The sequence below is a fragment of the Falco peregrinus genome, chromosome 1 (assembly GCF_023634155.1).
Source record: "Falco peregrinus isolate bFalPer1 chromosome 1, bFalPer1.pri, whole genome shotgun sequence".
Classification (NCBI taxonomy): domain Eukaryota; kingdom Metazoa; phylum Chordata; class Aves; order Falconiformes; family Falconidae; genus Falco; species Falco peregrinus.
The window spans coordinates 65,225,649-65,250,862 of NC_073721.1; the positions used below are offsets into that span (position 1 = coordinate 65,225,649).

Genomic DNA, 25,214 nt, shown 5'->3' on the forward strand with positions numbered 1-25,214 from the left:
GAACTTATTTGGTGTATCCAGCTCCTACATTGCAGTTAAATTGGCCACCCCTGCTGCTGCAGTTCAACCTGCTTCCAGGGGTCTTCTGTATTTACTGAATTACCTGCCATTGCAAGGACTTGGGACATTGGTGATGGACTCTTGCCTTCTTTCCATGGCACTGCAGAACTGCTGCTTATGGTCTTTCATATTAAGCCTTTGCGATGCTGGGAAGTATCTTGTGGCACACAGTCTGTGAGAGCGTCCCAGGCATATATGCTGTCAGCCATCCTGGATGAGACAGCTCTTCCAGGAATACCTGCAGCCACAAGAGACTGGACTGGAAAAGCATGGCTGTCCCTCGGACTCCATACAGAAGGAAGAGAGGATGTCATTATACCTCTGTAGCGGGTATCCCCAAAACACAGTAAGTCAGGGAGGGAGAAAAGACATGTCAGAGAAGATAGGAAAGGAATCTGGTCCTTTTCCATCCCAAATCATGACAGGGCCATATGCACACGACTGGTAAAACTACAGAACAGTTTTAGATGACCCAGGACAGCACAAACCAGAGAGGAACAAAAGGATGCCCATCTCATTTTAACACAGTGAGAGCCTGAAATCGAGTGTCAAGCCAAAAAATCTGTGAAGATGTTTAGGGAGGATGCAGGCTGGTGAAGTGACTAGGGTACTCGGGTGCTTTAAGAACAGCAATAGAAAACCTAGAACCTGTTACAATGACAGTGTACTTGTGTCTAAGGGGCCGTTATCTCCTCTTTCAACAAATTTGAATAAGCATACAGTTAATATAAACTACTATAGCCTTCATTACCACTATCAGCCTGGTAATCAAACTGACTGACAGCAGGGATGCTGCAGGGAGACACACAAATCTATGGAATTGTTATTGCCTCCTTTTTGTATTATCCTTCCTGCCTACCTTTTACAACAGCTCGTTCCTAGGCACACCAGGTATTTCCCATTCAAATGCTTCCTTATACCAATACCATGGGATCATACTGCCGATCATGGACAGATCCCTGTCTTTGGAACTGGGATAACTCCTGGTGCAATGTACCCCACTAGGTAATAATTCATTATTTGTGTAAGTTATATATAACATTCCTAAAGATCTTCCTACGGGTCTCTGCCTGCCCACATGAGAGTAGGGCATTCCATATGTTCCCACATTATCTTTTCAGATCTTTTTAGTTAGTTCCCCTTGGTGTAAATGCTGTCAAAAAGGCATCTCCCTAATTCTGTTGACTTCCATAGCTCAAAATAGTCCAAGCAGAGATTGATATTCTTCAGAAATTCTGGCACAACAGTTGGTTGCCAGTGGGACAGGCAGACGTGAGAAAAACAGCTTTACAGCTTGCAAAGGATAAAAGACAGAGATGATCCCCTAGACTAAAGCAATGTTTCTTAGCTTCAAAGTTTCACAAACATGGCAACAAGGAGTCACACAACTAGCAAGATAGCCAGTGAACCCTGGATAAATGGAAGGATATACATAGGGACCCTGCATAAGGCAGCTGAAATCTGGTGTTGGTGCTGTGGCATTGTATCACCAGTGCTAAAGGCAGCTGAAATTAAAGCAAACACATTTCACGATTTGTGCAAAATTTCCCTGGAGATCACAAGGGACTTTTCCAAACCTAGGTCAGCCCATTTCACACCAAACAGACACACAAGCTTCCACCCTCCAAGCCATCAGGACTCTGAATTTCAACACACAAGCACACACAGATATTGACCTCCCCCCCATGATCTTCCCACTAATACCCTGATTCACAACATGGTTCCTCACAATCTGTAGAGGTGACTAAGGGGTAGCCTAGCAACAAACCCTTAGCTTGAGATGTCACTTGGTTCAGGAAATATTTACGCTGGGTTGAGGTCCATCTCTTCAGCCAGTCACTTCCCAAGCTGCTCTGAAAAGCAGGGAGCAGCATTGCTCAACCACAGCACAGAGCACCAGCAGTCACCTTGCTGAACCCTGCACTTGCTGGCTGGTGTATGCACAACCAGCACCGATTGCCTGCTCCGTGTTCCATCTTCATTTTGCTCCAAGCTCGGTCATTTGTGCTCTGATTATCTCTCATTACTGACGACCTTGCTGTAATGAGTTTTAATCTGCCTCGTATTAATTAGAAACATTTTCATTAGCCAGCTCAATTTTAGGTAAATAGCTAATAGAACCAACTGAGCTGCAATTAGTTATCTGTGGGGCAGTTCAGGAGAAAAATCAGAAGGGAGCAGCTGTTTCCCCTCTAGACACCTCTGTGATATAATGCACTATTCTGTCTAAGTCTCCTGAGTACAGAGACGAAGGAGCACAGGGAAGGGATGGTCGGAGACAAGGGGAAAATAACATGCTAAAATAACTGGGGTGTAGCACTTCTATAGCTACAGCATTACCTGTCTATTCTCCCCATTAACAGTTCCACATCCAACTGTTGAATATAGGAATTTGAGAGTCAAGCTGAGAGCTTTACACTTACAGACAGCACCTCCAGTGAACAAGGTTCTGCTCTTGAAGCTGCTTTGCCCTGTTACTCTACAACAGGTCCTTGACAGGCTCTAATTTGGGGTGTGTACACTTACATGAATGGTACTTACACGTGAGGATAAGATCAGACCAGAATCAGACCAGATTTGCATGAGAAGGAAGGACCAGACCTATGTATACACAGATGTATAACACCTGCAAAGTCAGCAGGTTCTCAAAAGTGCCCTCAGTGTCTTGTTGTCCTGATAGGGCTACTATACAAAGAGATCTGTCCTGCGCTTCATTGCAGAGCACCCACAGAGGACAGGATTCAACAGCATGGCTGCAGAAGGCACAGGGTTACAGAAGCTGCAGTGAAATTAGGCACGTGTCTCGATCCATTGATCACAGTGCCTGCAGCTCCTGTTCAGAGGCAGGTGAAATGATAATAAATTTGACACGGCATCTCTCAAAATCTTGCTAACAAAATTAATTCAGCTCAGCTTGGATCAGACTATGTGGGATGACAATGAAAAGAAAACCTGAGGGCTGAAAGACACCATCTTATATGGCCTTGTCTTTAGCTGTAGTGGGGGACTCCCAACCATCAGTCCTATTAAGCCCTATTTTATTTGCTATTTCCAGCAGCTATAAAGAATAAGATCACCCAAGATGTGTGTTACATTCAGCAGCGTTCCCTAAACAGAAGCTGCTGACAGACCCTACAGAAACTGCACAGGCGATGATGGATGCTGTGCAGTAAAAATGACCTTAAGGGAGAACACCCCCCCGGACAGCTATGTCTAGGTAAGGAGAGCCTGGGAAGACAGTAGCATGTGAGGGAATAGCATCAGTAGGAAATGAGGGCTGGTCCTGGGCCATGAGGAGGGTGGGGGGAAGAGCTCAAACAAGACCACATTAGGAATTAGCTCTCACTGAAGCTCATGCAGTTATGGCTATGCATAGGGAGGCTTCACACTAGGGAGAGAGGTGTAGGGATGGCCTCTTCACTTAAAGAAAGGTCTGAAGTTCCAGATAGAGAAAGCAAAACAAACAAGGAAGAGTACATCAGGAGCCACTGCAAGACAGATGAACTGGTATGGTATGAAAGAGAAAAATTTTTGTGGTGTGTCCTCAATAATAAAATGTGATTCTGCCAAGAAGGCTGACCTGGTAACATTTTCTAATTAAACAAGAGGTCAGACACTGTAAACAGGAAAGGAAACATACAGGGTGTTACTAGGGTTAGTGAAGAGGTGGAAGACGAGATGAAACAAGTACCAAAGGAATCTGTTCAATACTGAATATTCTTGGACTTCAAAGCAAAGTGAAGGATCCTAGCAGCACAGATGAGGATGGACATCTGACAGCCTGATCCCTTAGTCCCCACACCCCACCCTGCAATAAAATGGAGCTGGAAAAGTCACGGACCCCACAGGAAACACCGACAGACAGAAGATACACTGAAAGACATACTGAAAGATGAAGTTTATCAGGATCGATGGCCCAAGAACTGAAGGAAAGATGGAGAAAGCTCAGCTAAGTCTCATCTACTTCAACAGCTGAGGGTCAAGACAGGGTAGCTTCACACAGTCTGCTCTCCTAGTGTGGGTGTGCAGGGAAGAAGGAAGCACAAAGGCAGCCGTTGCAGCTGGAGGGGAGAAATCATCACATCCACTTTGTCAACGCCGAAGAATTTGGGCTGACATTTTTCTCTTCCCCAACAGTCAAATCCCACCCTACCAGCTGCACGTCACAGCTGACCTCCAGTCAGGACCTATCTGAGTCAACGTCAGACTATCAAACCATGCAACAGCAGCTTCTCCCTCCTTGTACATATGCAACTTCTCCCCTGGCAGGTCACTCCAATGGCCAGAGAAGCAGAGTAAGTGGGCTCCCTCTCTTACAGCCACACAGACAAGCACCAGCATTGAGCTTGGTTACAGAATCCAGAAGGAAGGGTTTCCATTGCAATCTCTCTAGAGATCTCAATACAGCCCCTTACCAAACTGAGAGGCAGATTCCTTTCCCCTTCTTTAATCTGAGAAGCTCTGACCTTTAAAGAACAGACCCTTCCCACAGGGACAGGATGCCTGAAGAGGAGAGACACAGTAACACATGAAATACCTAGAAGTGATTAAATTAGATCGACAAAGAAGTCAGGAAAGATAACAACCATGGATTATGCTGTCAATTCCAAAAACCTGCAGTGACTGTCATAGCCCCATATCCAACAGATAGAGAGAGGCTGTGGTGCCAGTAAGTCACCATCAATGGCAAAGTGCAGTTCTACTTCTAAAAGTGCCTATGTTGAAAAAGAACCCAAAACTCAAGAAATGTCCCCTTGTCACTCAGCAGGTCTGTTCCCTTCTAAGTACCAGAGTTGCTGACCTCAGTGAAAAAAATATATATATAAATTACTGCAGCTTTTTCATCCAGTTAACATCACACAGCTCCACACCAAGAAAGGCAGCCAGTGTCTATTAGCATCCCAGCAATGTCACCACTGTGGGAGAGTGAGCTGGTGTCTCTTTTGATTCATACACAATCAATAGACTTGTTAAACTGCAATTAGAAGGTCAGATCCTTCCTTGCAGCCACTCTTGTGCTTCCTCATTGAAAACAGTAGTTTTATGCAGGTGCCAATGGAAGCATAAGCAATGGGCTTATGGGGATGTCCGTGAAGGTAGCATTTGGTCTACTGAATCCTTACAGGTGCTAGGAACACAAGCAACAGATATAACCTATATTAGCTTTGAGTGTGTCACTTTAAAATAGCATGAGATAGCAGTTTAATAAAGAAAAACGTGAATATTTGACATGGCACTAAACTGAGATGAAAAAAAGGAGAGCCCAGGTGAAGCCATGTGTTGGTTATTCATTATCCAGAGTAGATTACTTTTGTTCCCACAATAAGCAGAAAGAATTACCCCCAGCAGTACCAGAGGCAATTTTCATTATTGCAGCTGGTATCACAATGAACAATATTGTATATGTCTCTCCTGCACTTGGCTGTGGCTCACCAAGGTTGTGAAGGGAATAAAACTGAGATCATCTTTATATACAATTACGTGTTCAACATTTTGCCCTTTCCATTGCCAGTTGTTGAGTCTTCCCTCTCATCTAAGAGATGAATGAGCATCCACGAGGCAGGGGTGCTGCATTTGTAAATGTCAAACATATTGTAAGAACCTAGAGTAAAACAGTCAGTTAAGCTGTTGGATGTCTGGTCTCATTCTAATTTTAAGAAAACGGAGTGTCCCTCCACCTACAGACTCACTGTCAGCCATTACTTTATTTACGAAGAAGTGGGTGCAACAGGAAACATTATCAATGTATGGAGAGCTGGGCACACAGCCAAGAAGAAAAGGAGCAGAAAGCCTCCACCGCCAGGTTACCTGTTCCATCCAGGATCAACGTAGCTAGTCAATATTTAAGAGTGGTTCAGCCTAGGACATTATAAAATAGATTTCTGTACAATTGCCTGTGAAGGAATATCCCTACCCTTATCCCCCATCCTTCCAAAGAAGCAATTACAAATAGCAGGAAATGGGCTTTATCAAGCAGAAATCTGGGGTGGATTTTATCCTCATTTAAAAGACACTGATTACCATAAATCACCTATGCACATATCTCAAGGGGCAGGGTAAGGGAAGCCTGGTCCATCATTACCCAGTTACAACCTCCCTGTGGAGAAAACTGCAAATCAGGCAGCACTTGCCACAATTTGAAAAAGAATGTACCATATAGGAGGCCAGGTTTCAGTCTGAAACTCTCATAAACAAAAGTCAAGGCTCCTTTGTCAAAAGGGGGAGAATCTGGTATAAGAGGCTAACATGGGACAAGAAAAAACGAAGATGACGCTGCACTGGAGATAATAGGCAAGAGGCAATCTCCATCAACAGGCTAGTCAAAGATAAATGATTTCTAACCTTGGCTAGAAGGTAAATAGTAAACTCAAGACAAAAGGCTTATCACAAAGGCAATCAGCACAAAACCTGACAGAAAAAATCATACTGACAAAGATCCTCCAAACAATCAGACCTTGCTGGCAAAATACAGTCACTGCGGATAGTCCCAAAGACAAAATTTGCATGCCAAAAAGGCCCATAGAGAATCAACACTACACAAGATGGACATGAAGCAAAGCAATGAAATCAGATGCTATTAATTCAAAAGTAATGCTATCTGTGACTTCTAGCCTCAAATATTTAATATTAAAGCACTTACACACTCCATACAGAGATACAGAGATCCCATGAAGAAGGATGAAGTCACAGTGAAACTGGGAGTTGACATTAGCAGGCAGGAGAAGATGGAAAATGGGATAAACGTGGTCTTGATTCAGTTTCGCTTCACTGTTCTCCCATTATGGAGATCAAGGCACGAAGCGGGGTTGTGCGTTGATCACCACTGAAGATTTGTTCCTTTCCTGGGCAGGGACAGAGTGCTGCATGTACAAGCACTTGGCTGGAGGTGGTAAGACGGGACTCCAGTCCCAACTAAACAGATCCTTTACCAAGACTCTACTGCCTGACGACTTGAGTGAGACAGCAAAGAAGGCAAAGCAGAGAATGTGAACAGGTCTCCTCCAGGAGCTTCTTTAAATCTAGGCCTTCTCCAGGAATTTCTTTAAATCTGTATTATGCCTATTCTGAAGACTAAAATAGGCTCCTTTTTAACCATGTGCTCATCAGCACCTGGGATGCATAGCATCCAATAGTAGCCAGTCAACTATGAGATAGACATCTAACTGCCTCTTTAGGAGCACAATTGCCAAGACTACATGAATTGCTGTCCTGACAACACATAAATTGGGTGAGCTTCTAAACACAGCCATGAGTAATCCAGATATTTCAAACTCCTCCTCCCCTGGACTTTGACAGAACACTTCAGGCACAGGGAGGCAGGGTGCCTTAATCACCTCCACAACAGGAAGGCAGTCATCTATGGGCCAAATCACAACAGTCCCCAGAGAGCACTCCACAAGAATAATTTTGGGCAGGTAGTCTGCAAATTCCAGGGGGACACAGAGAGAGAGAACATCATTGGCCACTTAAAACTCCACCAGCACATCAGATCTGACCTCCCTGACACAGGGAATCCTTAGTGGCAATAAAGTAGTCCAGATAATGATTTTGTGTCTTGTTCTAAAATCCATCAAAGCCACAAGTCCAGCATTCCTCACTTCCAAGCCTTCATGATGCTGCTCAACCATGACACAAACAGAAGACATTGGTCCAACACCAACCATGAAGACCTCCCCTCCATATGGCAATGCCCAGATTCAAGCTCATTTTGGCATATGGTACTGGGAAACCAAAAGCTCAGGAAAAGCAAGCTTGGAAACCCACTCTATACTCTAGTTCTGGTTTTGCAAATCCCCCATCTCCAACTAAATATGTGTTGGCTTACAGAGAAGCACATGTTTCTAGCAGTTATACGGAGCTGTTAGATTTTACTATTCAGTTGCCTGGAAGAAGAAAAAGAAATCTCCTCTGTTGCCCTATTAATCTGTCATAACAGGATTCTTCATAATTAATTTGTCCCTAACAGTTGCTTTGTAATGGTAGCGAGAGAATATTTCAGGAATGGCAATTACCTCTGGTGTCAAAATGATGAGGAAAACAAATGTTCAACCATCAACAAAATGCAGTGCCTTTTCCACTCCCACCCGATGGTGGGTGACAGCACTGCACATCAGAATTACAGTGCAGTTAATTACTAGGCATGTTGCAATTGAGAATTCATTTCCCCTCTTGAGATTAAATTTGTTGAGCAACGCAGGTGGAAGGAGAGGCACCTGCCATTGGGACAGGGGTTGTGTGGGGAAGTGGTCTTACCTACACATTGCTGCTGCTTTAATTTACTACACTTATCTCCAACAATTATAAGCAATGAACACTGTTTAAAGGAACTTTTCTTCATTAGCTACACACACATCCCACCATTTCAAAGACGTTGCAAAGGGACAGAGCTTGACTTCTTTGTTGTTGCTTTATTTAAATTTAGTATCCTTCAAATAAAAATCACATTTTTCAATACTAATATGAAATATAATGGGCTTCTAGGCTGTTTGTAAATGGAAGAGTTCCCTGGGCTGTGAGCTCATTTGATTTCAGCCTGCTACAGAATCTAACATCTGACTGTTTCTGGAGTGAGATTTCCAGGAATGAAGCTAAGATACACACAGCGTGGAGCTCATCTTTCCAGATGAGGACCAAGCTCTGCCAAAGCTGGGAATCATACTGCAGAAAGGAACTGGGAAGGGCAAACCTGCTGGCTTGGCTGCTATCAACACAGGTGTGCAAAGCCGCAGGCTGGGAGAGCTGTCCTGTCTGGGGCTGGCAATGAATCCACCCAGCACTTGCTACCCTAGAATCAAAACCATGGTTTAAAAGAATCAAACATCACCCTCACTCCTGGTACAAACTCGGCCCCTAACCTGTGGCTTTTGGGGCCAGTGGAGGTTGAGGAAAGTTGCGGTGGGTCTATCCCTGCTGGTCAGGGAGGCAGGAGGTGGTATAGCTCTTGGCAACCCTTCACATGCATCAGGTTGCAGAAACCCCTTGTCTTCAAGCACACAACCTAGTACAAGCACCAGCTCAGAGTGAGGAAAGCACAGTTCCAGCTAACAGCCTTGCTGTTTCTCACCTTCCATCACTCAGGAGCCATCATTTCATTATAAAAATGTTCCCCAGTCAAGGATCACCATCCCATATATTGGCAGCAAGTAACTCCCAATTCAGACTGCCACACCAAAACCTCAGCTTACTGCAAAAAATAGAAGCAGGGAAGCTGTCCAGGAGAGAAAGAGGAGAGACAGAACAGGTGATACCAGGGCATTGCAGACATCAAACATCTCCTGCTGGGCTCTGGAAATGCCCAACTGTGCTGCCTGACTATGAATACAAAGGAAAGGGCCCAAGAAAGGAAAGGGTATCTTCCCTACTTCTCTTCACACAACAGTTCTACGATAACCAAATGGAAGCGCAAAGCCTGCTGCCCTTCAGCAACCCTACAAAAACCAACTTGTGTTCAGAGTAACCCTACAATGACAAACAGGCTGTACCATTACAGAGTTCACAGGCAACTGAAAACAAGTACATTTTCAAACAGAGACTGCAGGGGCAGTAAAGACATTTTAGGAGCTAGCTGTTTTCAAAAAGCAACTCTGCTAGTGACCTTTTCAGTGAATTTACCTCTAAACTCAGCAAAACTGGCAAGACAGTAAAGGGATCCAGGCTTAGCAAGAGGCATTTCACAAAGCACTGTGCATGTGTGTATATGTGCAGGCTCACACGCAAATTCATCGTTAAAGTGGAGCTAGGAACAGAATGGAGGCTGTATAAAGATGACCCTTGTCACTATGTTTATCTGCTCCCTGTGGGCCCCTTCCAAGTCACATCAGCTCAGTACACTGACAAAAACAAGTTGTTACTGGTGTCAGACCTGCCAAGATGATGCTGCTGCAGAGAAAGGAACAGCAAGCTGCTCTGAATGGTGCACCATCAGCAGAATTTGCAGCTACTGACACGGGACTCTCAAGTCAAAAAAGAAACAAGAAAATAAAAAAGGAGGGGAAAAAAAAAAAAGCAATCCCAAACCAGTTCTATGGGACCAAAAGTAGGCTTAACTAGGTTAGCAGTGAATGGGATTACCATCTTGGATTCACTCCTCCAAAGCCACCTTTGAACTTCTGACTCTGTCTTGGAAGTGGTTACTTCAACAGAAGCACTCATATCTGAACACACAGGCACAGGTCTGCAGGCAGACAGATGTGCCTGTCCAGATGTGCAAAAATGCAGAATATGCTCACATCAGCAGATTCCTAGTCAGGGCACCTGAACACCCTAGTACATAAAGGGGTAGCTTCCAAACTTGGCATTGAACTTCACATTTTGTTTTGTTCCTAGACTAAATCAGCAACTGCTCCAACTGAAGAGAAACAGCTTCCTTTCTTCCTAATTCCCAGGGCTTCCTCAGCCTGGCTGAGTCCTGCCTTATCCTGGGGCACCAGATGGAGCAAGACAGATACCTTTCCCTCAAGTATGCAAACGACCCCCCCCACATAAGTAAAAGGGTTTGCCTGGAACCCACTAAGATGCCTTCAACATTGCCAAGAATTCCAGAAAAGGGTTTGCAAGACACCACTCACCACAGCAATTCCCTCAACGCTGCCTTAACAGACTAAATGAAGACACTGGCTTGACAGGTAAGATAATTGTGTGCTACCCTCCAGCACATTCTTTTATCAGTTACACTTTGGGGAGAATGTGATAAGGTCACTGGTTTAGCAGAGCAAATCTACAGTATTCAGTCCTACTCTGAAATTCCAGCTCGGCCTGATACATGAAATACTCTCTGCACGCCATGCTAGTCTTCTCACTCCTGTTTTTACATCTCTGTACTCCTAATTTGGGGTCCTTCACTTTTGTGTTTTGGTGTTTCACTGCAAGCTGACTATAACAAACTTAGGAAGGGGAACAGAATCCACACTATGGGTCTTGTTAAGGACTCAAAGGACAAACAAAACATTTGAGCAGCCCAGTTTGCCATAACAAGTACTGATATGTCCCTATCCCCAAATGAATATTATTTTCCTAGTGTCAGATAAGATTATTTCAATTCTCAAGCCAGTTGTCTTCCTATTCTTAAAACAGGGAAAGCATCAGCTACCTGTCAGCTCTATTGATTTTACAGGTGGCCTCCAACAACCAAGCCATATAAACTGGCCAGTAGTTCAAGGCTACATAGTCCTTCATTAAGAAAATATCCTTGATTAGAGCCTGATCCAAAGTCAATTGGACCAGGCTTAAGTTACTTACAGAGGTATCATAAGCAATTCCCACTTTTTGTTTCCCCTTCCCTCTTTACAGAGACATTCAACCCTCTAAGAAATCCTACGTTCGTATCTATTTCCACCGCTCGCATCCAGGGTGAAAATTCAGGCAAATAAATAAATCTCAACCATGAGCTCTGCAGAGAAGATACCATCTCTTGCCATATGTCTTGACTTTGCACTGCTGAGTGTTCATTTCACACTGAGACTCAAGGCGTAGTCCAAACACTAAATAAAAGATTATTTCTTCACTTTCCATTTGCTCTTTTTATAGTGCTCCTCATGGTGCAGGCTCCTTGTAGCCTACATCCTTCAAGGGCTTCCTAATGGTTTCCTCACTGTACCGGTTGAGATGTTCTTCAGATACTCCTCTGGCTATTATACCTCCTCCGTAGCTCTAAAGAAGCAAAGTAATGAGGTCTTCAGGGATTCAAATTAAAAGGGATAGCCCCACCTGGAGGAGAGAAGGCTGAACGTTCCCAAGGCACACGGTTTCACTTCTGCTGGAGAGGTGCAAGAAAGATGCAGCACTCCATCAGAGTGCTGTGCCTGGCACCTCACGCCCTTGCTCCTGGAGTGAAGCACTTCAGGGACAAAGGTGCACAGTCAGGGAAGAAGGCGCAATAAATGAGACGCTGCCTCTCTCCCCTCACTTCTCTCCTTCTTCCTCTTCAAAAAATGCCACAGTGAGATGGCTTGTTTCTCTGAATATATCACTGCAGAGGACTGAAGAACATCTTGTTTTATAGGCACACATTCCCAAAAAAATGGACCTTCCTGATGCTCCAAAATTAAAACCTAGAGATGCTATGGCCACAACGTTCAGCTGACACCACTCTAGAAAGCAGGAGGAAAAGGAAGTGTCTTATAATTATAAGATTTATTTTACAGCTTGTTACGTGTTTTCAGTGCAAAGCTTTCATGCTTTATGTGTTGGCAGGAAGTTTGCTAGACAGCAGCGCTCAAATGTAGAGTCATCAAGCCACCAGCTGGCCCTGCTAGTAGCTTTTTTAGACTGCATTAGTGTCGACCATGCCTTTTAGATGAAGAGATATCCTGGGGAGTACATAATAGGGCAACCAAACATGATCAGCTCAGGGACTGTAGATGGGCTGTGAAGCTCTTCACCTCTGTATTACTGGTTCCCATTTAGCTTGGTGACAGAAAGTCACTGCCACCTAATGGCTATTCCATGTCTCATAGACAAGTTAATTTGCTTCTCTAGTTCACCACAGGCTGAAGCACAAGCAAAAAGAGCCACCACCACACGCACTGGCTGTGGTGCAGAACAGCCTACCATTCCCCATATACAGGTACCTTTTTGAAGGAACTCAATGGAGAGCCCCTAGGGATTTCTCTCTGCAGCTGCAGTCCATTTCCATCATGAAAAAGCTGGTTTAGGACATCACTTCCTATTATTTAAGGCACATAGTGTTACTGAATCATGAGAAAAGTCCAAAGACATGGGCTATTTCGTTGGTCTGAACTATCCAGAAACTGTGGGTTATTTTTTAAAAACACACGTACACATACACCCGCTCATTTTCTTTCCAGGATCCTTCAGCTGGGCAACTTCACTGTGAGATGCAGCTCATTTTGAAAACACCCACCCCACCATGAGAAGCAAACACAACAACCGCCAGGAAAAGCCTCCAAGGACCAAGAAACCATATCTGTGTAATGATGGCACAAGGTTACACCTTCCAAATATTTGCCCAGATACTGACAGCCCAATAACCAGGAGTTTGAATGAGGAGAACTCCTCATTCTGCTCTCAAAAGGAGGAAAGTTAATTAACCTCCCCAAATGGCTTCTCCCTGACAAAGCAATTCTGTAGCCAACAAAGTTAATTCAAGAATGGATTCCCACTGTCTCCGGAGACACCTTGAGCACAGATCCCTTCTCTCCTTGCTGTCTCCTATCCATTAAAAAACCAAACCTGTATCCACATTCACAGCAGTAACCTTTTGTCTTACAGAGGAAAATGACAAAAAAATGCCCTGCTCAGGATTTTCAAGAGTGGCCACTTGTGTGGAAATCTGCAAGATGACCAACCCATTGCAATCTTCTTACTACACTGATAACAACTCAGAAACCCATTGATGCCAGCCCTTAAACAAATTGCATGTTGTGCAATACCTCCTGACTGACAGCAGGATCAACAGAATGCCAGCAATAAGGAAGTGTCAACCAAAACATCCAGGTGCTACGATGAGAGGCACACGGGAAATGTCACAGGGTAGGCTGACTGGAGACTGAGCAGACAAATACTCAAGGAGGCAGAAGAATGTCAGAGAAATGCAACTCTCTACAGAATAAAATGGTTTGCTGAGAAAGCAATAGATAAGGAAATGGCACTGAGCAGGCTGCCTGCCTTCCTCCTCTGACCCAGTACAAGCAGGGGCAGAAATGGGAAGAAATACCCAAGTTTACATGTGCAAAGATGGCCAGAATAATCGAATGCAACAGACGTGAAATGAAGAAAGCTATCTCCCCTAATGTGCCTGACACCAGCCCTACAGACATCTGATGTCTTGGGGCTAACCATGACTACCACTAGCCTTGACATCAGTACACTGGCATTATCATCACAGGCAGAAAAAGGGCAGACATCCCAGGAAAGGGTCCTTCACTCAGGAGAAAGATCAAGTTACCCACCTGGTCCAGCCACCAGTGGTGAGATGAAGCAACCACTGGGATGGACATAAAGCCTGACCATAAGCAGTTTTATCCCCGTTACAGGCAGGGGCAGGAATGGAAAACTTAAGACATTTCTTTCTCGTGCCTGTTGCTGAGGAAGTTGTGTGTTGCTGTGAGTGCCGTCAGGAAGGTGGGATTTTCATATCTCCTGGCTGAGGCGAGAATCAGAGAGAAGCAAACCGAATTCCCAGCTACTGCTTCCGGCCTCATGGGAAGTAGTAAAACACCCCCAATCTTCTGGCCATAAAAAGGTGCTGAGAAGTGAGGGACTGAGAGCATTAGCATCAAAAGTGGTCCATGAGGGACAGAAAAACAGAGTAAGATTGAAGAGAATTCCTTGGAGCTAAGCAGGAACCTGGCTAAAAGCCCCTGGGAACCCATTTCCTTCTCAATTTGCTTTGCATTTAATTGTTTCCTAATGACTATGTTCCTGTTTGGCCCCAACAGGCTCAGTGACTGGCGCTGCCACTGAGACTTCCCATCTCTCATCTGAGGCCATGAGTAATTTAGAGGCTCCAGTTTAATGGCTAATTGTGACTCCATGGAGAGCGAGTTAAGCATTATTTGCACTGGAGTAGCACCCACCAGTATGCTGAGTACAAGGAGGAGATGAACAGAAAAAGTGTTTTTCCACTCCCAGCTGCAAGTCTGTCCCAGACACACATGCAGTTACACCTCCCCACCAGGGAGAGAGGCACAGCAGCTGCACCCAGACCCGCTGGCACTGACTGCAGTCCCAGGGTCACCAAATCCCTGCCTCACAAAATCTCTCCTCTAGGCACAGTACCAAAAGTGAGGCTGGAAATCAGTAACAAACTCATATACATGCTTAAAAGAAAATTCCAGACTCTCAGCATACAAAGAGGAGGTTAAGCTGGCCTCACTAGAAGGACAGAAAGCAAAGAAAGCACAATGCATGGCTAAGAGCACCAGAGATCTCTCCAGGACCGAGGCTAGCAGAAGCAACATCTGGTTAAGTATCCTTCACACACAACACTTACTTGGAAGGAGCATTCACATCCTCTTGGCCCCATCCAGTGACTAATCTTTAGTAACAACTCCAATGGGGCAACTTTTTACAGGTCATTCTGAGTTAGTTCAAGACCAGCAAAATGAGCTCCCACAGTGTTAAAAGACCTGCAAGATGGTAAAGACTTGGTTGCCATCCACTTAGAGCTGCACCAAGATAAAGAGGATATGGCATCTAACTGCCCAGGCCCAAAAAATTGCCCCATGCCAAACTGACGCTTTGCTAGCACAAGCTCCACAGGGATATTGCTGAGGAAGCCACAAGTGCTGTCCCAGGCTCACTGGTGGCCCTCCATAACACCTTCCAACAGCAGGACTGGTCTCCAGAGGCCAACAAGTTTTACAGACTCATGCTATACCCATACCTACTTCCTCCTGTCTCCCAGTCTCCCAGTTCATTCCCCTTCATACAGCCAAAGGCTTGTGCTGGCCATGCCACAGAGTCCTTGTGTCACGCTGACATGCTGTGCTTGCCACTGGCTCTGCCATGCGCAGAGGCTGACTCAGCTAGTCTTAGACGCCAAGCAGGGAGACCACAGCTCTGTGCAGCGCCAGCAAACAGGGCCCTTTCTGGCTGCTTGGGGCATGAATTGACAAACCATCAAAACCTGCATGACAGAGGTTAATGAAGCCACAAAAAGACATGGCAAAAGGTCAAGAATTTGCAAGGGCTGCTGCAAACTGCTGCCAAATGACAAGCTGTCCACAGCACTGATAACTCCATAACTTGGGTGTCGCTCAAGAAAGCTACAAGCAGCCCTTCTGCAAACGAGGTTTCAAAGGCATGTGGCAGAGACATGGGCAGATGGAAGGTGAAGCTCCAGACTCCGACACATCTATCTCCATTTATGCCAGGGCATCAGTGCCCCTCACCTGGGATGAGATGTTACAGCATAACAGCTTGGCATCTTTAGACAGGAAAGGACGAGAACAAGCCCAAGGAAGCCACTCTGCAAACTATGCCAAATACTCTAAGACTGTACTGATGATGTGGATTTTCTGCCAGGGCAATACTAAAGCATGCTGGAGTCCAATGCCACCGATTTCTACCTGGCTCACCACTGTTTCCAGCTTTAAAGACCCTCCAGTTTGAGAGTTCCTTGAGAGTACCACCCCATGCATTACAATCATATCAGTGGCCTAAATCCTACATGCACTAAGAAGAAAATTTAGGTTAAAGACCTTACTTCAAACATACTATGCAGACTGGCCTAATTTGGCACAAGCCGTTACTTCCCACTCCAAAGAGGCCTTCAGCTGGAATAGCAGAGAGACCCTGCCTACATACACCACACACACACTAAAACTCAAGGTATTGCACCCACAGCTCAAAGTATTGTAGGGCTGTAGGCTAGAAAGGTGCACCACAAGACTGAGAGGAGCAATAGGGGTGCCTTAGCTTCCTTCTCACTATAAATGCTTTTTCTATTAATGTTCATTACTGATATCAAAACACAACAATGTGTTTTGCAATGAGATGTATATTTCTTTGCCCAATTCTTACTTCTTGAGAGATCTACAAGCTTGATTCATCCCTATCACTTCCCCTCCAACACACTTCTTTTACTTAAATCCATCAGCCTTCATGTCATGGCCATTACCAACCAATAAGCAGGGTAAAAAAACACTGCCAGGCCCCTCTCAGCAGCTGACCTCCACACAACCAGTCTGGACAGCACAGAACCAGTGACAGAGCCCAAATGCATCTTATCCCATACACCAAGCCCTTGAATCTCTAATGGACACACATGAGTACTGGTTGCATGTAGCTGCTCTTGACAAGGGACCTTCTCCACTGGGCCACGCATGTCCTGCAAGAATCTTATCTAACATGCAGCACAGTTTGCTGTTAATGAATTGGTAGAAGGCATATTGAATTATTAATGGTTTGCTTTACAGCAATGGCTTTTTCAACACACCTGTGCCTTGCAGAGTTTCAAAGGAACACAGTCCAGTGCTATCACCTACCTGTGATTTGAGGAAGTCATACTCCTCTGATCCATATGGGACACTCCGAAGAGAGGTGAGGTAGTCATAAGTGATAACTGCCGTCTGCAAATGAAACCAGAAACATTTAGCAAGCTCTACAGTTATCAAAACAACAAAACTTCTGTTAAGGAGAACGTGTTAGCTTAGGCTCCAAAGTTTAGGCTCCACAGTGAAGTTAATGGTAACAGACTCATACGAAATTAAATGAAAAGTTTTTAATTTCAATGAACATTTATAGAAAGCAGTGCAGGGACCTCATTGACACGGAGCTATTAAAAATAAGCAACACTTGGCACCACTCCTATACTACCTTCTATTTGAGAAGCTCAAAGCATTTTCATCATCTCTGTACAGCGCCTTGCACAGCAGATTCCCATTCTCAGTCAGCCATCTGGGGCTTCCACAATAAGGGCTGCTGCTAGTAACAGCGATCGTGCAGACCCTGTTTGTGCCCCGAGAGTCATCCCACACTTCATCTTCACACCTCCAACCTGCCTAACCACATCAGTGCACACTGAGCTCAGTCTGGGTAGATGGCTCAGCAGGGAGCAGAGTGACTGAAGGCAAGCTCACCAATTAGCACAAGCAGCAGTATTTTTGGGGATATTCAACTGCACAAAGGACTAGAGGGCCAAAGGGTCAGATAGCCAATTTCAAAACAACAATATGGGTTATCCAGCTAAAGCTTGTTAGCTAGACATAGCCACAAACAATAGCTAAGTGCCTTAATGATTTCTGAAAATGGATCTAGGGTACTTTACAATTTTATCCTGTGACTGAAGTTCCTCTCTTTCCACAGTCAGAACACCAGCAAATGGAACAGAAACATACAGGTCATGTTTATTAATTTTACTTGGAAGGAGAGAAGGGAACATACATCTAAATGAGCCTGTTCACTAACTTGCTGTTTGAATTTCAACTGGTAATTCGGATCTGAAGTCAGATTTCCTAAAATCCCTCTACTGAAGGGGTAGCATCCCATGCTGGGACAGGATACTAGCCCCACCTTTCACCGCAAGCATGCCTAGGAAGGGCATAAAGCAGAGCTGATGTATCGCGAAAGCCAGGGAGGCAAGGGGATCAAATCTGGTTTGAGACAAGGTCACTGGAACTGACAACAGGGAAAAAATCAAACGCTCAGAGTTGCATCCAAGAGGGAACCAAGCTGGGAATCAGTTACAGATACAGTCCTTCTTTGTGGAGGTTACGTTTCTCATGTTTCCCATCTTGCACATCAAATTTTTTTTCTCGCTTTTCAGACTCTCTTGCCCCTGGTGAACTCAGGAACTGCACAGCTACACAGAGACCCATTCAGAAGAAAAATTTTTCAAAGCATCTTCACAACCTCAAAGAACAACTTTGAAATGGAGGGAGGTTTGAATCGGCCTTGCATGAAGGCTTGAGCTGGTTCTTATTTTATCTCTGGTCCATGAGGGTAATTATCACCTCCAACTTGAAAAGAAGCAGCTAACAGATTGGCCTGTATTACAGAGGAAGAGGGAATTAATTAAGCGGTTGCTAATTACATCGTAATCTTAAACACTAAATTAGTGTTATGATGATCCTGATAGGCAACTCTGACATTGCCAAATCCCTGCTAGTGTCTGAGATGTATTGTAGCTACTGCACAGAATGTTCCTTCCACATACCCAAAACAACTGGGATACCCTCAAAGAAACACAGCAAACGCACAACTGCTCTGCCAGGTTCCTAATTCTACCAGAACACAGAAACTGTCTGAAACATGATGCTGTCCATGCCACTGGCTTTGTTCTCATCCAAGACTAGTGCTGTCATTCACATTACAGTGTGAGACTGAATCTTGGAGACATAAAAAGACCTACAAGATTAACTAGTCCCCTCCCTTACAAATGCCAGATTACTTCTTTCACAGATCTTGTGCCAGTCCAGTGTTAAATGTCCCGAAGACTTGAGCTACACTTCGTATCAATGAATTCTCAATATTTTACACTCTTCCACCACTCCTAAAACTATCCTTAGATCTTACCAAGTCATGGAACAATGTTCCCTCTGAACAGTTGTCTACCCACACATAAGCGAGAGACAGTTCCCTAAACTGAGGCTCAAGAAGAAATCTTCTGCTGGTGCACGTCAAAGTCTGCAAAGGACTACCAAACCAGTATGCTTAAAATACAAGCAGACTCAAATCCTTCTAATCAAACTCAGATGAAATCTGTCCAGAGCCATGTAGTTCTTGACCTCCATGTGTTCTTTTCTCTGGGCTTTTGTTTTGTTTTGCTCGCTACACCATAAGTTGTCTTAATTTCTTGTGTGTGCTGCTGCTGAACTTAGCTTTTAAGAATTACAGCCTCTTCATTACAGCATGCCCTTTCCTGGCTATGGTCCAATGATTGAATCAAGCATCCAGGTAAAAAGCCTGGGCAAGGCTAGATTGAAGGACAGACACTTTAGGTCCACCTAGATGCCACCAATATCCAAAGTTGCTTGTTTGCCACAGTATCAGCTTTCATTTACAAAAACAGCAAGTCTGAGAAGCTCAGCTTCTTAGAAATGAACATGTCTAATTGCTCTATTGGCTTCATCTGGTTCATAGCTAAGGAATAAGAGCAGTCTGGGCTGCCAGTGCTCAGATGAGAGCTGGCCTCTGACCTTCCAACAAGGAGCAGACCCCAAGCTGGGAAGGCAGAGGTCACTGCTGCAGCAGGACTAAAGAATCTCTCAGAAGCAACCTAACCATACACAGTCCTATGTATTAGAGGGAACACAGAATTCAAAAAGAGACAGAAAATTCTTGTTTGAAAAGTACACAGACACACAGAGATAAACAAGTGCTGCCATCACCTACAGGAGACCAAGCATTGGTAGCTTGGTTTTGGAGGTCACTGCTTGCAACTATGGGTGCAGAACCCTCTAATGCATTTAAGAGCAGGGCTAGTGAAGTGCTTTACAGCCCACAACTTGTGACTTCCCTGAAGGCAGAGGATGTGAAAGTCAAGCATGTCTTCAGATTTGCCAGCATCTAGAGCAAGGAAAATCTCCTTTCCCCTACTTCCTATTCATCAGGAAAGTAATCTCTCACTGTCACTCAAAGCACAGCTTTGTCACTGCACTTCTCACTTATTGTCTTAAAACAGAAGATAGCCACAAAAACACTGGCTTCAAGAAAGACTGAGAAACACTGGTCAAGCAGGCAGAACTCAAGGGCAGACTGGAGAGCCCAAACACCCCGAATAGCAGATTCCCCTCCAGCCACAATAAGCTGTGCTCCCTCTCCATGCTTCAGTTTCCTGTGCAGCAAGAGGGAAACAGCTGCTCCCTGCCACCAGGCAGCACTGCCTTATGGTCAGTGACAGAGCTCGAAGCTTAGCACTTGCTAGGTAAGAAAGAAAGACTAGAGTTTGTATTTCTGCCCTTACCCTTTCAAAATGAACACTCATTTTTCACAATAGTTCATGGTGTAGCTTGCACATATAAACAGCACGGCACCTGAGCCAGCCCACAGAGCTTGTTTCTTATTGCATCTGCCCTCAGGAGCTGACTCCCTGTAAAACCCATTAATGAAGTGCTTAGAAGTCATAGAATATGCAGACAGACAGCTGCTTACCACTGGGGGTCTGTAAATGATGGAGATTGTGGCCTGAAGTGACAGATGTATAATGCAAGTGAGGTATAGAGAGACTGATACCCCCTCCAGAGCCTCTGTCCTCCTTGTTCCTGGCTGTTTATGGATTCATCAGTGAATATCCTCAAGGATAAGGCAGAAACCTGTTTGGCTGGCAGTCTCGATTCTCAGGTTTTCTGGAGCAGTGATCAACGCAAGGGTGAATGATGCTAGGCAGATGAAGCATTTATTTTACGATTCTGGAAACTAATCCAATCTCAGAAGTACATCATCTCCCATCCTCACTTTATTCTTGCTTTGAGAATGGTCCTCAAAACACCTTCCCTCCTCCTCCCAAATCTCACATACTAAGGGTTACAGGGCAATGGCTACTGTAGCATATCAATACAACAACCATGATCCTTAAAACAAAATGTTCCAATGTAAAAAACGGTATATGTAGACAAGACAATTTGAACTAGGTCACTGTTAAAGGCAGCAGGACAGTGTACCTGGGTGACTGGTGGCTGATGATGTGGGCCCAGAGTGAGCCCTTGCTCTTAAAGGTCCTACCCTATTCAGGGAAGCAGTGACAGTTATCTGCAGCCCAGTATTTCTGGGTCTTTCCAAAATGTGCAAACGACAGCTCTGTTCCTTATATGCTTTCACCTCTTTTCTCCCCACTGTCAGAAACTTGAAGAGCTCCCTATTGACCTTCTGACTTCCAGAGCCAGCTGCCAACTGGAAATGCTGAGAGGGAATGCAAGAAATCCAAAGTTCTGGTGAAGTCCGGTTCCCTTACCCACCTAGAAATCTTCCTGCACATTACTAGGGTGACACTTACTGTGGCAATGGCTCGGCCCACACGAACAACTCCAAAATCATTGGGATCCACGAACTTGTTTCCATACAGATAGATGCCAGAAGCAGCTGCTGCCAATGAGGCCAGTTTCAAGGCCCTCCGTGCCATGACTGATGAACCCTGCCGAGACACAAAACAGCAACTGTAACGTCTGAGAAGGACGTAGTGATCTGATGCCTACAGCCCCAAGGGACCTGACAATCCAAGTTTTAATTGCTCCTTTGCTAATGATGTATCACTAGCACTGCCCCCAGCCAAGAGCTCAAGCAATCACACAGCAAACGAACATAAGCTGTTCTGCTGTGGTTCCATTGCTGTTCCTAATTCAACAGTGTCTATGGGTCACAAACCCAATAGTAACTCACCACTAGACCTTGTGCCCCCACAATATTTGTTTGTGGTCCCAAAGGCTTTACAAGGAAGTACAGGTGGACAGAAAGAAGGGAGTACAAGCTCACCAAAAGTCAATTCTGATCAGAGCAATAGGCCACCCCTTCAATGCAAATGTTTTGAAGACATCACAGGATAGGCAGATTGCGGGGGGATAACAGAAGATATAAAAAAGCAGGGTTTACAAAGAGCTCCTGCAACATCAAGAGCACCCAAAACTTGTTGGAAACTCTGCCAGACTAGTGAAAGTGCCTCACTGCTGATGAGTGGTAGGAGAAAAGGGGATGCATCCCTGGAGGCTGCATGCAACACCAGCATCTGGTGGCAGACAGCCACACACAGTGCAGGGGATGGGGGACCAGATCAGAGTGACCAAGCAAGGCTTGTTTTCTCATCATCACCATCCTGTCCAAGGGCCAAGCAGGGGTTGCACTGGTAGAATGGACATCTGCAGGAATCAGCCGCCTAATCCTGGCTCTGTCACAGGACAAGCACAGGCCTGGGGTGAGACACTTCTCAGTTTTTCTCTGGGAGACAAGAGTGGGGAACAAATGCATTTCCCACACTAAGCACTCTGAGGCACTGCATTCCTTGCTTACCGTACATATAGTGTAAACATATAATTCAATACATGTGACATATATATATTACAATTCTTTATGTCACTTCAGAGGATTCAGACCTGAAAAAAAATACAATTTAGGTATATTTTTCTTTCCTTTCCCTTTGGCTGGTATTGTATAGAAAATATGATTGACCTTTTTTTCTGCTTACACCACAAATCAAGAGGCATGGTTCACCTACTCTGCAAGGTCTCAAAACCACCCTTGACAGTGTGGGCTTTTACCCCATCAAGATGGAGTCCACTAATCCTCCCACTCTTAGACATGATTGAGAAACTTTCCTACTTCTCACTGTGAAGCTTTAGCAGGGTCAGCCTTTTCTCTCGGAAGCCTTGTAACCAAAAAACACATGGAGTGACACAGGTCAAGCCTTTCCAAGTAGTTCACAAGAACACAATCGGCAAAATAGGCTAATATAACACAAGAGACCTCTGCACATGAACCTTAGCAAAACTTTATTATTTCCTTTTATTCCCTTATAAGCCCTTGGTAATTCTGAGGCAGAAAAGCTGAGACATTCAGTCAGCACCTGTCAGAGCTGCCTGCAGCATCCCAGCTCCTTCCCCTGTTGGAAGGGGTAGCTGACTGATCAGGACTCCTCTGAATCTGATATGATCAAACACAAGAGAAAATAAACCTGGCCCCCTGACTGCAGCCATACGAACACACATTTCCCCAAAGCAAAGCTGCCCTCCTCCCCCTGCCTCAATGAAATTCTAGAAATTTGGGGGCTTCTTTCTGGAAGACTGATGTCTTTTGTACAGAAAACTCTTGTATCCTCTCTCACCTTCAAAAGACATTTTCTGCAACGCGTTTTAATTAAACCATTCCTGCTCCTTGTACATTTCTGTAAAATTTCATTTATTCGAAAGCGAAAGGTGCAGGCAGTGACTTTTTTTTAACACAGAAAATATGCCTCTCTCTTTCATTATTTTTTCCTTCACTTTCTTTATTACTAAAAGAACATTTGCTTGAAAGCAGGATGCAAGTCCATCTGTTCTTGCATCTTATTCCTACCTGCAGCTATAATCTGCAGTTCGTGACATCACATCTATTGCCATACCCGCCAGCTGTACGTCACAAACAGAAGATGGGAACTTTAGGTAGCAAATAACCAGGCAGAGCAGTTGAGCTCTTTTAGCAACAAAGTTTTTTCACGCTTAATGTGTTGTACCAATAAAAAGGGGAAAATTAAAACCCCTTCAATATAAGGTGCAGAAATGGAATTGTCAGAAATCAATTGTATTACGAAGTTTTGCATAAGGTGTCAAGGAGCCTTTTCCATGTAAATGAGCCACCCTAGGGGTATCTTAAAGACCCTGTCAGCTGTGACACACAGCTCAGGATGTCACCGCCTCTCCTTATTAAGGCCTGCGTTGATGAATCACCTCCAGCTCTTCTTTGGCCGAGCTGAGCCGGCTGTTTCGCCTTTCACACGGCTTCGCACACGCAGGGCTCCCTCTCCTCCCGCCGGGCTGCTCCCACTCCTGCTCGGGGGAGCCGGGCCGGGCGCTCACCGGCTCCTCCCGGCGCCCAGGTGTGACAGCCTGGGGGCCCAGGGCCGCCCCCGCAGCGAGCGCTGCCCACCCCCGCGGGCGGCGGGGACGACGCGGCCGGGGCCGCCACCAAGCCCCAGCTGGGCCGATCCGCCCCTCAGCGCCGCGGCCCGAGGGCTCCCCGTCAAGGACGCGAGAGGCCGGCTCCGGCTGCCTGCGGTTCCCCCTCAGCCGTGCCGTAACGTGCCGTGCCCCCCGGCACAGCGCCCGCCCCCCCGGCTGCAGAGACACCCCCGAGCCCGCCGAGCCCTACGGCAACCAAGTCCCCGAGCCCGCGGCCTGCAACAGCTGCCTGGGCCCTGACCCCTCTGCCCGGCGGCGCCGAGGGGCCGCACCGGGCCGCGGTGCCCGAGGCCGCGGCGAGGGGTGAGAGGGCAGCGAGGGGCCGGGTCCCCGCCCGCCGGACCCTGCGGCACCACGCCGAGCCCGCAGCCGGCGCACGGAGCCGGCACTTACCGCCTCGCCGGCGCGGCGGCACTTCAACTCCCGCGCCCCAGCCGCCTCCCCCCGCTTCGCCGCGCACGTGGTACTGCCCTGCCCGCGTGGCGTGCTGGGACATGGAGTTTCCGGCCGCGGGCGCTGGGAGCGGCGGGGGCGCGGCGGGACTGCAAGGGGCGGCCCTTGGGCGAGCCCACCGGGGAGCGGCGGGGGGGCTGTCACCCCGCGCTGCCCTCACGCCCCGGCGCCTGCCGCAGGGGTGCGCCCAGCTGCGAGGGAGGGGGTGCATGGGCAGCACCCCCCGGCCCGGGGTGCAACGGGGTCACACAATCTCCGCTTTAGCAGCGGGGCTTCCGACCTGGCCCCGGCTGCTGAGAAAAGCCGTCTCCTGCACTCTTAAAAAAATCTCCAAAAAATACTTCAGTAGGCTTTTGGTGTTTTGTCACTGGAAGTCCTGCAGCTGGGAGAAGGGATGTATATATGTATCCGTATATACATAGATATGTACCAAAAACCATGGGAGAAGGTAGAAACACCACACGCGGATGCCAGGGTGCTCCTTTCCTACATCTATGCGGGTGCTGGACGGGCACTGATGCGCTTTCATTGACTAAAAATCAGAACCGCTCCTTAGCGAAGGGTGCGGATTTGCCCAGGGTGCTGTGCGAGTCTGGCTGTCGTGACACATCAGGGTCAGGTGTGAGCACCGGCACCTACAGCTGTAGCACGTGG

General features: G+C 46.1%; 1 protein-coding gene across 2 annotated transcripts in view; it reads right to left on the reverse strand.

Annotated features, from left to right (window-relative positions):
• ADCK1 (aarF domain containing kinase 1) overlaps positions 1-24,586 on the reverse strand; it is a 78,365-nt gene extending 53,779 nt beyond the window's left edge. For both annotated transcript variants that reach the window (XM_055813805.1, XM_055813799.1), the window contains exons 1-3: positions 24,501-24,586; positions 21,458-21,595; positions 17,010-17,093 (exon numbers count right to left, since the gene is read on the reverse strand). In XM_055813805.1, coding sequence (XP_055669780.1) covers positions 17,010-17,093; positions 21,458-21,583 — 210 coding nt within the window. In that variant the 5' untranslated portion in view covers positions 21,584-21,595; positions 24,501-24,586. The remainder of the gene's footprint in view (positions 1-17,009; positions 17,094-21,457; positions 21,596-24,500) is intronic.
• Positions 24,587-25,214: the final 628 nt, after the last annotated feature.